At 40.0% G+C, this 19,432-nt stretch overlaps 1 protein-coding gene across 4 annotated transcripts in view; it reads right to left on the reverse strand.

The window, feature by feature from the left end:
• LOC144600241 (serine/threonine-protein kinase 32A-like) overlaps positions 1 to 19,432 on the reverse strand; it is a 299,488-nt gene that overhangs the window by 71,618 nt on the left and 208,438 nt on the right. For all 4 annotated transcript variants that reach the window (XM_078411793.1, XM_078411792.1, XM_078411794.1 and 1 more), the window contains one exon: positions 2,109 to 2,198. In XM_078411793.1, the coding sequence (XP_078267919.1) occupies positions 2,109 to 2,198 (90 nt within the window). The remainder of the gene's footprint in view (positions 1 to 2,108; positions 2,199 to 19,432) is intronic.

Raw genomic sequence — 19,432 nt, forward strand, 5'->3', positions numbered from 1 at the left:
GATTATTTAACACAGAAAATAAGTCTGCCAGATATGTTAATTGACAGCCATCTCCAGTCTTGTAAACATTCTTTCAATTCACAGCTTTCATTACAAAAAAACAGTAGATCATTCAGAGTTCAAATAAATGAGTCAACACTTTTCCACGAGAAAGCCAACGAACCTCAGTATGGAAATGTAGTTGGGTATGATTACTACCCATTTCTGCACAGTTGTGAGAAAAGTCGGGCATTTAACAGACGTCCTTTAATATAATTTATGATTTTCACTGCTTCGTCTAGAACTTTTTTTAGGTCTGCAGCCATCATATGTGTAGCCAAAGCCTCTCTGTGTATGCAACAGTGTGTCAATTTTACATCTAGTGCAATAGTTTTAATCCTTGAAACAAGCTCCTGTTTACATCCGACCATGGCCTTCGCTCCGTCTGTGCTCATTCCAACACAACGCTTCCAATCAAGTTTGTTTTGTTGCATAAATTCTTTCATAATGTTAAAGATTTCTTCTCCAGTTGTAAATTCTGGCAAAGGTTGGCAAATTAAAAGGTCGTCATGAAGTTTTTGGTCTTTTTCATACCTAACGAACACCAAAAGATTTGCAAAATTCGCAATGTCAGTGGATTTGTCCGCCTGTAATGCATAACAACGATTCTGACGGATGTCAGACAATATTTGTTTTATATTTTCAGCCATTTTGGTGATTCTTTGATAAACAGTATTATTTGAGAGACAAATAAGATCAAAAGATCTTTTTGCGTCATCTCCGATCATAACTTTTGCCATTATCTTTGCTGCAGGCTTGACCAAAGTTTTGCCAATTGTCTCCGGTGTGCCATTTATCACTATTAAGAGCAACACCATATATGAAGCTAATAAGGATTTTTTTATTCTCACTTCTTGTCAGGGCCCACATTATTTTCTGAGTTTTAAAAAAATCTTTAAGTTTATTCTCGAAAAAATTCTACAGGTTTGTCTTTGTACTCGATATGTTTCGATTCAAAATGGCGCTTCAAGTTGGAAGGCTTCATACTCTCATTTGTTAAAATTTCATGACAAATGACACATAATGGAGCCGAAGGTATCACAAAATGCTGGAGTAACTCAGCAGGTCAGGCAGCATCTAGGAGAGAAGGAATGGGTGACGTTTCGGGTCGAGACCCTTCTTTGGACTATTTCATCAGTCTGAAGAAGGGTCTCAACCCGAAACGTCACCCATTCCTTCTCTCCTAGATGCTGCCTGACCTGCTGAGTTACTCCAGAGTTTTGTGTTCCCTCGATTTGTACCAGCATCTGCAGTTATTTTCCTACATAATGGAGCCGGTTCATCTTCATCTCCCGTCCATGAAAATCCATATTACAAGTAATTTGCATCGTACTTACAAAGTTTCTTCGCCATCTTCTTCGTCGGTCCTTTAGAGATGTCAAGTGGCACACACACCCTTCTCAATTTCATTACATTCATCTGGTCCAGATATATCGACGTTTTCTCGTTGTCTGCGGCTACTTCTATCTTCCTTATTGCTCTCTTTTGTGCATTTTATACACCCTTTTTTTAACCAGTGATCCATAATTGAGAATTTAAGGGCTAAAAAAACGATTTACAAGTTGCCGCAAAACGAGAAAATGAAAATTTGCGAGTTGTGGCACGGCAGTCTGCAAACTACCCAAATGCAGCAGCTATCACAACTTGAGGAGGAGAATTCATACAAAATGTATAATTTATTTGCATATATGTATGTATAAAATAATTCGTAACCACGGTATATTTTTTCTAATAATGAATCTATGCTTCAGTGGTACATAGCTGAAAATTGCCGCGTACCTCCTGAAGACCTTTCGCATACTACTGGGGGTACACGTACCCCACTTTGGGAAACACTGCCTTAAGAGAATTGGGAAATCAGATGGGAAAATAGAAATAATGAATTTTCCCTTAATCCCATTTTTCCTTCAATTTTACTCTCCAAAATGAATGGCATCAGCTCGACCCAGCTCTCAGCAAAGATTCTTCTGTGAATAGCTGCAGAATGTTTTCTCCTGAAGTCAAGGCAGGTACTATGTAAATGCAAGGGCTTTTCTCCATTCTGCCCATCCATAAGCACCCACACTTACCCATGTACGGCTTTGTGCCTGCAATAGACGTGGCTTCTTTCTCCTCCTTCACCATTGCCGCAATGTTGAAGTCAGTAATGTGCACGTGCCCTGGAAAGGTTCAGATTAAAAAACAGATGATTAACACACAGAATGTCAACTGGTAAAATACAGATGATCAAATTGTCTTTGTAGAAGTTGGGGATATCTCACCCTGAAACTGGCATTAATTATGTGGACTCACAGTAGTCAGATAACAATCCTTGCCCTACCCATTATGTGGAGACATTTGTGATTGCTGCAAATCCTAAATAAAAGGCACAGGAAATGCAATACATACTGAGCAGGTCACTGGTGAGATAAACAGTGTCAATGTAGTGATGAACAATATTTCACCGGATCTGATGAAAATTTTCCAGTGGAGAAAAGAGTTTAGTTCAGTTTAGTTCAGTTTAGAGATACAGCGTGGAAACAGGCCCATCGAGTCCGCACCGACTAGCGATCCGCGCACATTAACACTGCCCTCCTACACACACTAGGGACAATTTTACATTTATACCAAGCCAATTAACCTACAAACCTGTACGTCTTTGGAGGTTGAGCAAGAACAAGAAGAGGTTGAGGAAGAACAGATAAGAGGAAAGATGAATCTTGTAAGAGGGAGGAAAGCAGGAGCAATTCGTCATTCCTCTCCAGAGGTAGAATTGATTTTCTGCATTTGTAAGGATGCTGGCCAAGGTGTTAATGCTGCAATGGTTTTAATTTTCCAATGGTGTTAATGTTGCAATGATGCGAAAGCTGCAATGGTGTTAATGCTGCAATTATGGCGAGTCCGGAAACTTGTTGGTTGTAGAAGAAGTTTATTGCAGCCGCAATATTCGAATACAGAGTTAAACAACAAGGTAAAGGACAACCATCAAAAACTTACTGTCTTCTTCGAAGACTTCGCCGAACTAACTATTTCGGGCGCCAAACGCGCACATGACATCGCTGGCCAATCAGCGATGTCGCTCCCTGGACCAATCCCCATGGTCGCGTTCACACGTGACCTCGCTGGCCAATCCGAGGGTTCGACGACCTGGACCATTCTCTATGGTCGCTACACAATGGTGTTAATGCTGCAATGGTGTTAATGCTGCAATGGTGTTAATGCTGTAAGGATGCTAAAGATTTTCACTGTACCTTATTACACGTGACAATAGATAAACTCAACTCAATGAGACACAGCCCACACTCCATGGATATCATGACTTCAATGTAAATTCAGCCCATGTTCTTGACCCCATAAGAGGATACATCCTCCTGATTAAATCCTACCTGTACAATCCAGCCTGTACATTTCAAAAAGGTAATTTCTCATTCTTAAAAAGTAGTCTGAGTATTGGAACAATATACTCAACCTTTCCACTTTTATAATCTCTTCATTAGTGGCATGAAAGTAATGATGGAGATGCGAGTAACTGCAGGTGCTGAAATCATGAGCCAGACAGAAAGTGCTGAAGGAACTCCGTGGGCTAGGCAACATCTGTGGAGGGAATGCTTTGAGTCCAAAGCCGTACTTCATTCTGAAGAAGATTCCTGACCGGAAACGTCTCTTGTTCATTCCCTCCACTGATACTGCCTGACCAGCTGAGTTCCTCCAGCACTTTGAGTTTTGCTCCTGAATGTAATGACTCTGAACTTTATCCAATGCAGGTATACTGCTCCTAAAATAAGACCAAAACTCTACAGCTGCAAGGCAGCTGTGCTTTTGTACTGAATCACTTTTGCACCAAAGGTGACCATTCATTTTCCTTCCTATTGATTTACTCTCACAGCATGCTGATTTGTTGTGAAGATATTCCCATTTCTCTGTACAGCAGCATTTTGCTGTCTCTCCACTAAAACAATCTGATGCATTTGTATTTGTCCTCCAACAGTGGATGACCTTATATCCCCATATTACACTCTGTCAAATATTGTGCCACTCATTCCCCATTATCTCCATTATCTTGTTTTCTCACTTCTTTTGAATCATGAACAAAGTCATTTGGAAAGTCCATTCAAAGTCCTCAAGGCACAAAAGTACTGAGTAATGATCATCTCCAACAAGAGAGTTACAGGAGAGAAGGAATGGGTGATGTTTCGGGTCGAGACCAGTCTGAAGAAGGGTCTCGACCTGAAACGTCATCCATTCCTTCTCTCCAGAGATGCTGCCTGACCTGCCTAGTTACTCCAGTATTTTGTGAATAAATACCTTCGATTTGTACCAGCATCTGCAGTTATTTTCTTATACTACTTACACCTGATATTCAATGGGTTTAGCATCACCAAGTAGTACCATCACCACAGATAGATCCTTCTATCCAGAGATGCTGCCTGTTCCGATGAGTTACTTCAGCATTTTGTGTCTATCTTCGGTGTAAACCAGCATCAACAGTTCCTCCCTAGACATACCATCACCATATTAGGAGTCAGCTTTGAACGGAAGCTGATACTGTGGCTACAAGAGCGGGTCAGAGGCTGGGTATCCTGCAGTAAGTGGCTTTCGTTCTCACACCCCAAAGTATTTCTTTCATCTACAAGATACTAGCAAGGAGTGTGATGGAATATTCTCCACTTCCCCAGATAGGTGCAGCTCTACCACCACTCAAGAAGTAGACAAAGCAATCCATTCATCTGGCACCCTCATCATTTATTCTGTCCACAACAGATTCACCTTGGCTACAGTGTGTACCATCCACAAAATGCACCACCATTACTCACGTAGACTACTCTCCCAAAGACAAGAACATAAGAAGTATAAGTAGCAGGGATTCATTTAGCTGCTCACAGCAACGCTGCAATTTAATATAACATAACTGGCGGCATGGTGGCGTAGCGGTAGAGCTACTGCCTTACAGGCCCAGAGACCCGGGATCGATCCTGACTATGGGTGCCTGTCTGTTCGATCCTGACTACGGGAGTTTCCCCCCGTGACCTCGTGGGTTTTCTCCAAGATCTTCAGTTTCCACCCACACTGCAAAGACGTACAGGTTTGTAGGTTAATTGGCTTGGTATAAATGTAAAATTGTCCCCAGCGTGTGTAGGGCAGTGTTAATGTGTGGGGATCGCTGGTCAGTGTGGACTTGGTGGGCTGAAGGGCCTGTTTCCGCACTGTATCTCTCAACTAAACTAAACATAACACAAAACCTGTGATGCAGCAGATGCATGCGAGCACCACCTCCAGCCAATCCCCCTCCGAGTCATCCCTTGGAAACACATTGTCACTCTTATTTTCACTTTCCAACAGCTCTGTGGGAATACCTTCTCTTGAAGGACTGCTGCAATTCAAGATGATGGCTCACCACCATCTCCTTTGGGCTTACGGGATGGGCAAAAATGGTAGGCTTCATTAGAAATTCCCAAATACCAAAGAACAATGCTTTTGGCTACAATAGCTGCAATCCCTTCATCTAGGACATTGATGTAGATTAGAAATTGCTGAGGTCTCAGTGTCGATCTTTACAGCAGCAACTAGTTACATCTTGCCAACCTGAAAGTAACCCATTTCTCCCAAACTTTATTTTGTTAGTTTTCCAATTCCCTGTCCATGCTAATACAGTATTATTACCCACCACAAATATCATATCCAGAGAAGTGACCTCATCAAATGTCTTTGGAAATCCAAACACATTTACCTTTATTCACCGTACTATTTTTATCCTCAAATACTCTTTACAATTTGTCAAATACTATTTCTGTCACAAAACCATGTTGACTCAGCTGAATCTGTAGCCAACAACTGTACATCCTGTAACTTTTACTGCCAATGCCTCATGCACTGAGGTATGTTTCTTATTGACCAGTTTGCTTGTCGCTCACATAAATAAATGAATGAATGAATGAATGAATGATACTTTATTGTCACATGTACCGAGGGTACCCAGATACAGTGAAAAGCTTTGTTTTGCATACAACCTAGGCAGTACACAAGTGCTGTCACGTGTTTAGTTTAGTTTAGAGACACAGCACGTTAACAGGCTCTTCGGCTAACCGAGTCAACACCGACCAGCGATCCCCGCACATTAATTATCCCACACACACTAGGGATAATTTGCATATACACCAAGCCAATTAACCTACAAACCTGCATGTGTTTGGAGTGTGGGAGGAAACCAAAGATCGCAGAGAAAACCCATGCGGTCACGGGGAGAACGTACAAATTCCGTACAGACAGCGCTGTAAGGCAGCAACTCTACCATTGCACCACTGTGGTCACCCTAGACAAAGTACCGAACAGTCCTATATACTGCCTACCACCACACATGGCAGATTATAATTCAGACATCATTACCTGTGTGGGTTCATAATTCATATTTAGATCCAAGCTGCTCATCCCCTCAGCTGGATCTCTTTCTTAGCCATACCTATGTTGCTGGTTTTTATTGCTGCATCATTTCCCTCCCACTCCAAATTCTCCAGGCCCAAGGAGATGTCTATAACAAGTAGGTAGACATAAAATGCTCGAGTAACTCAGCAGGACAGGCAGCATCTCTGGAGAGAAGGAATGGGTGACGCACATTAACACTTTCCTACACACACTAGGGCCAATTTACATTTATACGAAGCCAATTAATCTACAAACCTGTACGTCTTTGGAGTGTGGATGGAAACCGAAGATCACGGAAAAACCCGCGTGGTCACGGGGAGAACGTACAAACTCCGTACAGACAACACCCGTAGTCAGGATCGAACCCAGGACTCTGGTTCTGCAAGCGCTGTAAGGCAGCAACTCTACCGCTGTGCCACCGTGTCGCTAGGTGATACGATGACTGGTATGTAATGAGGTTGCTGAGTAAATCTGATTTACAGGCATCACAATTAAAACACGCACCTGTAATTTTCACAGTCTGCAGGCTTGGGTGATTTCTCTTCATCATTAGAAGTTTTGAATATATAAAAGGATCAGCAAAGTCAATCTTATGCAAGCAATGTCATTAGAATCTGCCTGTGATATTATAACTTTCCAGTTGCTGAATTTTATTCTGATGAGAATATTGAAACTAAAGTATATTTTTATCTTCTTAAGCTGAGATCAGCTAGGAATTCATGGGTTACTTGAAATTAGAGAAATTAATATTCATACCACTGGAAACTAGTCCAGTAACTCAACCTTGTGCTATCTCAATCCTACATGATGGCTGTCTCCTGTTCTTGCTCTGAAGTTAAAAATGTCATCTGGTTTGTTGCAATTTTGCACTCTTCATTCACCATCACGCATTCCATTTCTGACTCCGCCCACCTCAATCATCATTTCTGCAGACAGGTTTCAGTCAATGTCCAACATTAGCCACTAACCTCTAGAGTTAACAACTGCGCTTGGTCCCAACCCAACTCACCCAAAGACTCTATTCCATTCTCTCAGTTTTTCCATCTCTGCCTGAAAATGTCATCTTACTTCCGCCAAGCTTTGTAACCCTCATCACAGTGTAACCCTCTCCTCTTGCTATCCTGATTGACCGGATTCTATCTATATCAGTAGATCGAGCAGCATCTGTGGGGGTGAAGGAATTGTCGACCTTTCAGGCCGAAACCCTGCATCTCAGCCTAAATGTCGACAAGATTTCAGTAGCTGCAGTCTCTTGTGTCTCGATAAAGTGGCCTTTGCATTTACACATTTCTGCTCTCTCCCCTTGTTTTGCCATCCATTCCACCAGCTTCCGCAATTTACAACATCCATTGTGGTTCCCAAATTTTCCACCACTACTCCCCATCCCTTCCAACATTCCAAAGGGATTGCACCTTTCCCAACTTTAGCCATATCACGGTTATAAGCATGGATGTTATCATCTGCATCCATGAGTGTAAGTCCTGAAGGCTGAGAACCTACTTGTTACAGTATAGAAGTTACAGGTCTGAAGGTCTCGACCCGAAACGTCACCCTGTAACTCTAAACTAAACTATCTCTCTCTCTGCTCAGTTTGTGCTGGGAAGTAGGATTTTCTGTGATGCTAACATTAGTTTTCAGCTCGATGGTGTGAGGAGAACAAATGACCTGTGGTATGCAGACACTGTGGACTGCTGGCAGTTCCTGGTGCCAATTATAGTCTGTTCATGAGTTTTTCTCTGTCATGTTCACTGGCATTCAGAGATGAGTTGTGAGCTGTTCTTGCACCAGAGGGTTTGCCTTTAGATCTACTACTGCAGAAGAGTTTGATATGGCACAACATCAGAACCTCGTGTTGTCCAATGGCCTTAAGATGTTCTAACCTAATGCAACTAATGTTCATAGATCTGTGTGAGCTGTGAACTGTTCTTTCTGTGACTATAATTTATAAAGCACGTATTTAACTTAAAGCCCTTTGTGATGTCCTGAGAGTGTATTTCCCAGCAGTATGGTTCATAGTCACAGAGTGGTGCAATATACAGACCACTGCATCTCTGCTGACCAACATGCCTACCTATTCAAATCCCACTTGCCTGCATTAATTCCATATCCTGCTGGGCTTTGCTCATTCAAGTACCTGTTCTTAAATATTGTTACTGTTCCTGCTTTCACCACATTCTCTAGTAGCTCATTCCAGCTACTAACTACTCAGTGTGAAGAATTTACCCCTCAATCCAGTTTTGGATACCTTGACCATAGGAAACAGATATTGGCAATCTACCTATCCATGCCTCTCATGCTTGTCTAAATGCACTGTTCTTGTGCAATCAACTGGATCGGATTTGGAAGAGCACAGGGGCCCGGATGTTGTTTCTCTAACCAAGAGCTGATCTAGGTTGGACAGAAACTAATCTCCTAGCCTTGGGCCAACACCTTCAGCTGCCAGTGGGCACACAACAGCCAGGACTTTCTGTTCAATACACTTCCCCATGGCCTTTTAAAGATGGGCATCTGATGACAATGTTATGCATGGCTGTGAAATTCCTGAATGGAGAAGCCTTTGAGAGTAGGATTCTGCATATTGCCTCGAAAAGATATGGGGATAGAACTACAAGGGTGAGGACCAACATAGGGTGGCAACTGGGCATAGTCAATGAGAAGTGCACAGCTGTAAAATCTGCATCACTTCAACATGATGCCCTGGTCTGCCTTGGACTCTCACCTGATCTCAATGTCCACAGGTCTGTTAGCACATGATTAGATCTCTCTGTTGTCAGTGCTGTCTGCTGTAAGTTTTGGTTTAGGTTTGTTTATTATTGTCACATGTACTGAGGTACAGTGAAAGGCTTTATTTTGCATGCTCTGCAAACAGATCAGATATACCACACACAGCCACAATCAGTTCAAACTCAAGTACAATAGGAAAAAGATAGTTTTTGGCAGTGTAGGACATTGTAGCACATCATAGAAACATAGAAAATAGGTGCAGGAGTAGGCCATTCGGCCCATCGAGCCTGCACCGCCATTCAATATGATCATGGCTGATCATCCAGCTCAGTAACCTGCACCTGCCTTCTCTCCATACCCCCTGATCCCTTTAGCCACAAGGGCCACATCTAAATCCCTCTTAAATATAGCCAATGAACTGGCCTCAACTACCTTCTGTGGCAGAGAATTCCACAGACTCACCACTCTCTGTGTGAAGAAATGTTTTCTCATCTCGGTCCTAAAAGACTTCCCCCTTATCCTTAAGCTGTGACCCCTGGTTCTGGACTTCCCCAACATCGGTAACAATCTTCCCGCATCTAGCCTCTCCAACCCCTTAAGAATTTTATATGTTTCAATAAGATCCCTCCTCAGTCTTCTAAATTCCAGCGAGTATAAGCCTAGTCTATCCAGTCTTTCTTCATATGAAAGTTCTGCCATCAGTTTCTTGGCAATAAAAAAATGACAAATGGTGCAATGTTTACAGGTAGAAAAAAGATTTTGAAAAGTAGAACAATTGTGTTGGATAGTAGATCCTTCTCTGGGAAGAGCACGCAAAGTGTTGTTACATTTTGGAGCCATCTTGCAGTAGGACCTCCTCTACCTGATCTCCATTTGATCACAGATACCCGACCATGATCTCCCATTGTCCTCTCATCTCTGATCTCCCTGAGATCACTACTCTTCCCCTCCCACCAACCATCATATCATGGAAGCTTTAATCTCTCCACTATCACGATGATCACCACCCCTTACAACCTCTCTGCCTCCACTGGCTTCCCACTCTCCCAAGCTCATTAGCCTTCACATTTTATGATCTCTGCCCTCCAAATACCAGTCTTCATTAATGATCCATCAATGTCCACATTTCCAAGCCTCCCTGTGAACACCACCCATTCCCAAAGGACGTGCGCTTATTAAATCTCCAGTCTCCCTCCAAGACTGCCCCCTTCCCCCTCACCATTTCCATTTCCCACATAATCACCAAGGGGCCCCACCACATTCACCAAGGATCACTGGCGATTCTAGATTCATCAATTCCTTGATCTCCTTTTGACTACTGCTCTAAGCTGCCTTCCCCATGCCACCAATATGAATTTCCCCACAATCAGTGACCCTCTCCCTTGTGATACCTAACCACACATTTTGCTTCTAACTCCTCCCATTACCCTCAACCTGACCTCCCAGTGATTATTGGCTGTTCCCCCTCCCCCTGTCGTCTCTAAAGTAGATTTTAATACCTTCATAATTACAGGCCATCCCCATCTTACACGCGCCTGAGTTATGTGCATCCCATATGTTTGGGAACTCAAGCGTTTTGGAGACCGGTGGTATAGATTTACCAGCTGCTGTAGGGCTACAGGCATCTTCTGCTGGGTGGGAACAGTTCACAGTCATATTTCCAATTAGTGGCCTGTTGGTGTTATGATCAATTCTCAGGAATGGAAGGAATTCTCCAAGGAGGTCCCTGTACCTCTCTAGCCTCCCTGTAAATCACCATACCCCATCACCTCAATGTCTTCTCCAGATTACTGATCTCAAAATCATCAATCCCCAATCTACCCCAAAAGACTGAAACTGCTGATCTCCCGACAATCATCGATGTTCCCAATGTCTGCAATCCCACAATCAATCTAACCTATGAACCCAAACTCTTTAAAAATATTATCCTAATTATGCATCCTCTGCTCATGCTTGCTCACTCATTCTGCTCCTTGGCCATCCCTGCACTCTCTCACCCTTCTCAACAGCATGACCGCACTGCACCCACTCCCAGCTCTCTACCAGTGCTCTTGGTTGCTCGCCCTTCTGGAATGAAGTAACATCTGGTGCCGAGTAATAACTTCACTGTATTTGGTGAAATAAACACATTTACATTCCTCTTTCCCAGCTCTTCACCCGTTGGGAAGCCTTGGCCCAGAAAACATCGGAAGTATTACCAGTTTGGTTTATTGTCACGTGTACCGAGGTACAGTGAAAAGCTTTTGTTGCGCGCTATCCAGTCAGCAGAAAGACAATACATGATTACAATCGAGCCATTTACCTGTATAGATACATGATAAGGGAATAACGTTTAGGGCAAGATAAAGCTAGCAAAGTTCGATTTGTACCAGCATCTGCAGTTATTTTCTTATACTAAAGTTCGATCAAGGATAGGTCGAGGGTCACCAACGAGGTAGATGGTAGTTCAGCACTATTCTGTATTCCGCTCCTTAGTTTACTTTTAGTTTAGTTTAGAGATATAGCGTGGAAACAGGCCCTTCGGCCCACTGAGTCCGTGCGGCCAGCGGTCCCCGCACACTATCACATTATACACATACTAGGGATAATTTACATTTACACCAAGCCAATTAACCTACAAACCTGTACGTGTTTGGAGTGTGGGAGCTTGTCCTATTGGAGTGTTTGTGGCTATCCTGAGGATTGGAGGGTAGCTAATGTAACCCCACTTTTCAAAAAGGGAGGGAGAGAGAAAACGGGGAATTATAGACCAGTTAGCCTAACATCGGTAGTGGGGAAAATGCTAGAGTCAGTTATTAAAGATGGGATAGCATCACATTTGGAAAGTGGTGAAATCATCGGACAAAGTCAGCATGGATTTATGAAAGGCAAATCGTGTCTGACGAGTCCTATAGAATTTTTCGAGGATGTAACTAGTAGAGTGGATAAGGGAGAACCAGTCGATGTGTTATATCTGGACTTTCAGAAGGCCTTCGACAAGGTCCCACATAGGAGATTGGGGTACAAACTTAAAGCACACGGTATTGGGGGTTCAGTGTTGAGGTGGATAGAGAATTGGTTGTCGGACAGAAAGCAAAGACTTCCGGTGGCGTTATGGACTGAACAAGTCGCACGTCAACTAGCTCCGTGAACATTCCGATTTAGGAAGAGAGGAACGGGACGGGCCCGTTGCAACTTACCGGCAATTTTCAACGAAGGGTGGGTGACATCATCAGATCGCGACTTTTAAAAGTAAATGTCGACAAGTCGCACCCCCCCGTTAAAAACCGTTAAAAAAGGAACGGTTAGAACAAGACCCGTGGAAGAAGAAGAATCAAGCCAGATGGAAGCCTCTGCTACAGCTCAAACCTCAGCAGCGGGTCAGGAAGAAACTGCCAAACGAACAACCCGGAATCCACAGCCTAAAAAAATTGGATTGGAAGAATTTCGCAGCGTTGTGGGTGAGGAGCTTTCAGATATGAAGTCTCAAGTGGTAAATATGACAGTTGAATTACAAGAGATGAAAGCTGAATTAGTTTCCCTTAAAGGAATGAAGGGGGAAATACTATCTACTATTAAGGAGCAGTTGGATAAATCAAAGGCTGAAATGTGTGTAATTATGAATGAACACATGGAGGAAGTAACCTCCAAGTTACAAAAGTTGGACTCTGATTTTTCTGGTAAGCTGAACCATATCACCGCGTCAATAGAACAACATGATGAGGCTATAGGTGAGTTGGAAACTTTAGCCGAGACGAGTGCTGAAACTACAAAAGTAGTATTGTCGGAGACTCAGCGTCTTTCTGATTTATTGATGAGATTAACCGAAAAATGTACTGACTTAGAGGGTCATTCAAAACGACAAAATTTAAGAATCCTTGGAGTTAAAGAAGGCAAAGAAAAAGATAAAAACGTTCGTGATTTTACTGCTGAGTTATTACAGGAAGTTTTGAAAATGGATTCAAAGCCCTTGCTGGATCGAGCCCATAGAGCACTGAGAGCACGGCCAGGTGCTAATGCGCCTCCAAGACATTTGATTCTGAGGGTGCATAATGCTCACGTTTTAGAAGATATGCTGTCAAGAATTGCTAGTACAGAGCTTTATCATTCCGAGGCGATGAGATTCGCATCTTCAGAGATTACCCCTTTGAGGTGGTTAAGAAAAGAGCACTGTTTAATGAGACAAGATCTATTCTTAAGAAGATCCCAGCGCTCAGATTTGGTATGTTGTATCCAGCAAAACTCCGAGTGACCTACAATCAAAAAGAATCCTTTTTTACTGACTATAATAAAGCACTGGAATTTGCTCGGGAGATCGAAAGGTCGCTGAAGGCTTGATTATGATTTCACGGCTATCTTAATTGGCAGACATCTAATTGGACTTTAAAAATATTAAAATTCAAAGATTTAAGTTTAGTGTATATACTATACGTATATTAACCGTAACTAATAATTATTAATTAAAAAACATATATATTTTTATTAATCATCACTAATAAGAAGTATAAGTAATATTTGATTTATGTAAACCTTACTTTGAATACTTAATTAATACACTTTAGATAGAAAAATCGATTTATTATAGACTAATTAGTTTCGGGCCTGCCCCGTTTATCTCTCTTTTTAAAAAAAACAAAAAACAAATAATAACTGTGTTAAAAAACGGAGCTAGTATTAATTTTTTTTTACATCTCACGGAAGTCCTTAGATTTTTTGCCACCTTCGGGTGGCTAACACTAACTGCACTAATTGTAGTTGTAGTTTTAGTTGTCTCTTCTTTTTTCCTGCACTCTTTTAACCTTTTATATATTGATTTTTTTTTTAGATTTAACTTTTATTATCATGTCATTTTTCAGAAATTATATACTTTTGGGAGATATTTCCGGGAGGCACTCTACGCTGTACAAAAGATCATCCACCCCTCATTCAAGAAAAATGTTGTAGTCCGGGTGCCAGACCATTTGCTTTATTATAGACCATTTATCGGTTAAGATGCAAGATTCTATTAGGAAAACAGGGGTTAAAGGTATTACATTTTGTAGTTGGAATGTCAAGGGTGTTAATGAACCAATTAAAAGAGGTAAAGTACTTTCACATTTAAAATCTATTGATGCAGACATAATGTTCCTTCAGGAAACTCATCTAAAAAATGTAGCACATAATAGACTGAAAGGCAAATGGATTGATAAAGTATTTCACTCATCGTTTCCCTTTAAATCAAGAGGTGTTGCTATTTTAATTCGTAAGGGTATACCATTTATAAATACTTCCTCTATAGTCGATATGTTATATTAGTGGGAGAACTATATTCTACAAAATTGATATTGGTGAATGTCTACGCACCAAATTTTGATAATCCGTTATTTAAAAAATATATATTTAATACCATACCATTCCAGAATTTGGACAATATAACTTGATAATTGGAGGAGATTTAAATTGTACATTAGATCCTTATTTGGATAGATCTTCAACTCAAAGGAAAACAAAATCCAAGTCGTGTGAATTATTAAACTCTTATATAAATAATGCAAATATAAAAGATGTTTGGAGGATTGATAATCCTTCAGGCCGAGAGTATTCATTTTATTCACCTGTGCATAAAACTTATTCAAGAATTGATTATTTCTTGGTGGACTCCAAACTTATTCCTTATACGTATAATTCAAAATATCATAATATTATTATATCCGATCATGCCCCTTTAACATTTAGGGTAAAACTCCAAGGAGTAACGGGGAAACAGACTAATTGGAGATTTAATCCGCAAATCTTAAATGAAAAAGCATGTTATGACTATCTTAAATCGCAATTTGAGATTTTTTTTAACGCAAATGACCTTCCTGAAACACCTGCGTCCCTGCTTTGGGAAACATTTAAAGCGTTTGTGAGAGGATGTATTATTGCTTTTCAAGCGTCTCAAAACAAGAAGAACCGAGCTGAACAGAATGACCTGGAAAGTCAGATAAGACAGTTAGACATAACAAATGCCATCGCTCCCTCTATTGAAATACATAATAAAATTGCAGTTCTCAAATATAAGTTAAATTATATCCTTTCAGCTCATATTTTAAGGCTTTTTCAATATACTAAACAAAAACATTTTGAATTTGGAGATAAACCACAGAAATTGCTAGCACGTCAACTCCGTAAATTAGAAGATGATTCTACAATTCATAAAATTAGATCAGAAAATGGAGATTTGCTTAAACTACCTAAGGATATTAATCAGAGATTTTTGCAATTTTATCAGTCATTATATTCATCAAAAATAACAGATACTTCTGCGCAGATGCAAAAGTTTTTGCAGGAATGTAACCTTCCTGGTTTGAATGTGAGTGATAGAAATTTACTGGGCGCAGAAATAACTATGAAAGACGTTGAAGAGACTATTAAATCCATGAAAAATGGGAAGACTCCTGGCCCTGATGGCTTAAATAATGAATTTTATAAAAAATTCAGTGGTTTGATCTCTCCACGTTTGCAAACTGTATATAGTCACGCCTTTAAACAACAGAGATTGCCACAAACTCTGACTGAATCAACAATAATCCTCATTCCTAAAAAAGATAAGGATTCTGAAGACCCTGGTTCGTATAGGGCGATAGCTCTTTTAAATACTGATCAGAAGATATTAGCGAAAATCTTAGCTCAGAGATTAAGTCTAGTTATAGACAAATTGATACACCCCGATCAATCAGGCTTTATAGCCAAACGATATTCATTTTTCAACTTGAGACGCTTGTTTAATATAATTTATTCAAATAGACTATTAAATGAAGATTTAGCAATCATCTCGCTAGATGCTGAAAAAGCATTTGATCAAGTAGAATGGCCCTATCTTTTCTCAGTGATGGAAAAATTTCAACTAGGTGAAAATTTTTGTGCATGGGTGAAACTTTTATATACATCCCCAACAGCTAGAATATTAACTAATCAAATGCTGTCATCTAAATTTCATTTAGCTAGGGGTTGTAGACAAGGATGTCCACTATCACCACTTTTATTTGCCCTTATTATAGAACCACTTGCTGAGAGTATTAGATCAAATTCAGATATTTATGGCTACAACACTAAACATACAACCAATAAAATTTCTTTATATGCGGATGATGTATTAATATATATTACAAAGCCAGAAATTAGCATTCCGAATTTATTAAATCTCATAACTCAATTTGGTTCATTTTCAGGTTATAGAATTAACTGGTATAAAAGTGAAATTATGCCAATAATGGAGCATAATCCGGCCATACTTCAACAATTTCCTTTCAAAATTGCCTATGAAAAGTTTAAATATCTTGGAATTTACGTGACTAGGAAATATACTTCTTTATTTAAATCAAATTTTCCTCCTTTACTTGCTAAATTACACAGAAATATCCAATTTTGGAAAACACTTCCTATATCATTAGTTGGTCGTAGTAATGCTATAAAGATGATCTTTCTTCCACAGCTACTATACTTATTTCAAGCAATTCCGATCTACCATCCAAAAAAGTTTTTTTAAAAAATTGATTCAACTGTTACTAATTTTATTTGGGACTACAAGACTCATAGAATAAATAAAAGACACTTATGTAAGTCTAAAATTAATGGAGGAATTGCTTTACCTAACTTTTTATTTTATTATTGGGCGGTTAATATTAAAAATATAACCTGCTGGTTGGATGATTCTGATCAACAACCGGATTGGTTAAAGATGGAGAAAGAGGATTGTTTACCATTCGATATTGGTGCGATCCTCTTAGCTCCAATAAATTTAAATAAAAAAACATATGGAGGTAATCCCATTATACATAGTGTTATCCGTACCTGAAAACAATTAAAGCTTACGTTAAAATTGAGTAAATTATCTGTTTTCCTTCCTATTGCGAATAATCCTTCTTTTAAACCGTCTGTCTTAGATAGAGGCTTTGCTCAATGGAAAAGTTATGGAATCAAAAGGGTGGGAGATCTTTATCATAAGGGAACTTTTCTTTCGTTTCAGGAGTTACAGCAGAAGTACGGATTACATGTTAATAATTATTTTAGATATTTACAACTTAGAGATTATGTAAAATCACACATGCAAGAATATAAGTTTAGAGATCCAGAAACACTTGATGTATGCCTGAATCGACATTATAACTCAAATAAATTAATATCTTTTATTTACAATATTCTCCTTGACATTGACATTCCGTCATCAGAATCTTATAGACGAGCATGGGAGGACGAATTGAATCAATTTATAATGCAAGATATATGGGATGAAAGTTTACAACATATACATCAATGTTCATTGAATACTAGACATTCCTTAATACAATTTAAAATAATACATAGATTACATTATTCGAAGACGAAATTAAATAGGATTTTTCCTAGTATCTCTCCTATGTGTGATAAATGTCAATTTCAAGAAGCTAATTTAACTCATATTTTCGTAACTTGTATAAAAATGCAAAACTTCTGGTTGGAGATTTTTAAAATAGTTTCTAAAGTTATTAATAAAAAATTAGATATGGACCCAAAATTAATTATATTAGGATTATCAGAACATACTACAAATTTTACAGTAAGTCAGGTACATTTTCTTGATTACAGTCTAATAACTGCGAAAAAACTAATACTTAAATTTTGGAAAAAACCAATAACCCCCACAATTAAAATGTGGACTATGGAAATGACAGAGACCCTGCATTTGGAAAAAATAAGGTTTGCCTTAATCGACAAACCTGAGTTATTTTTAAAAATATGGTCTCCATTTATTGAATTTTTAGAAAAGTAAATGGGTTTGGCACAGGACTAAAATAAAAAAAATTTAAATAAAAAGTTGAAACTTGAGTTGGGGGTTGGATGTACAGCTGTGGTTTTTGTCTCCCGGATCTACTCCCGTTAATTTTTATTGTTAGATCCTTTTTTTTTTTTTTAACCCTCTTACTCTCTCTCCCCAAGTTTATAGTTTTATATTTTTATTTTTACTTTCTCTCTTCAAAAATTTAAAAATTGAAGCTATGTAAGAACTTTGTAACAAATGTGTTTTTTCTTATTTCGATTTGTACATATGCTTTTCAAAAAAAAAAAAAAAAAAAAGAAAGCAAAGAGTAGGAATAAACGGGTCCTTTTTGGAATGGCAGGCAGTGACTAGGGGGGTACCGCAAGGCTCAGTGCTGGGACCCCAGTTATTTACAATATATATTAATGATTTGGACGAGGGAATTGAATGCAACATCTCTAAGTTTGCGGATGACACGAAGCTGGGTGGCAGTGTTAGCTGCGAGGAGATGCTAGGAGGCTGCAGAGTGACTTGGATAGATTAGGCGAGTGGGCAAATGCATGGCAGATGCAATATAATGTGGATAAATGTGAGGTTATCCACTTTGGCGGCAAGAACAGAAAGCAGAGTATTACCTGAATGGTGGCCAATTAGGAAAAAGGGAGATGCAACGTGACCTGGGTGTCATGGTGCACCAGTCATTGAAAGCAAGCGTGCAGGTGCAGCAGGCAGTGAAGAAAGCGAATGGTAAGTTAGCATTCATAGCAAGAAGATTTGAGTGTAGGAGCAGGGAGGTTCTGCTGCAGTTGTACAGGGCCTTGGTGAGACCGCACCTGGAGTATTGTGTGCAGTTTTGGTCTCCTAATCTGAGTAAAGACATTCTAGCCTTAGAGGGAGTACAGAGAAGGTTCACCAGATTGATCCCTGGGATGGCAGGACTTTCATATGAAGAAAGACTGGATAGACTAGGCTTATACTCGCTGGAATTTAGAAGACTGAGGGGGGATCTTATAGAAACATATAACATTCTTAAGGGGTTGGAGAGGCTAGATGCGGGAAGATTGTTCCCGATGTTGGGGAAGTCCAGAACCAGGGGTCACAGCTTAAGGATAAGGGGGAAGTCTTTTAGGACCGAGATGAGAAAACATTTCTTCACACAGAGAGTGGTGAGTCTGTGGAATTCTCTGCCACAGAAGGTAGTTGAGGCCAGTTCATTGGCTATATTTAAGAGGGAGTTAGATGTGGCCCCTGTGGCTAAAGGGATCAGGGGGTATGGAAAGAAGGCAGGTACAGGTTACTGAGCTGGATGATCAGCCATGATCATATTGAATGGCGGTGCAGGCTCGAAGGGCCGAATGGCCTACTCCTGCACCTATTTTCTATGTTTCTATGTCAGGGAAACAGTCCTTTTCCACAATTCTGGTAACTTTAAAGATAGGTGAAATGTACCACGTGAACCAAATAAAACATGTCTTTTTGCTGCTTGTTTGGTGGGTGATGGGGGTGAGGCTGCAAGGAGCGAGATTCCAC

This window comes from Rhinoraja longicauda, chromosome 14 (assembly GCF_053455715.1).
Source record: "Rhinoraja longicauda isolate Sanriku21f chromosome 14, sRhiLon1.1, whole genome shotgun sequence".
NCBI classification, from domain to species: domain Eukaryota; kingdom Metazoa; phylum Chordata; class Chondrichthyes; order Rajiformes; family Arhynchobatidae; genus Rhinoraja; species Rhinoraja longicauda.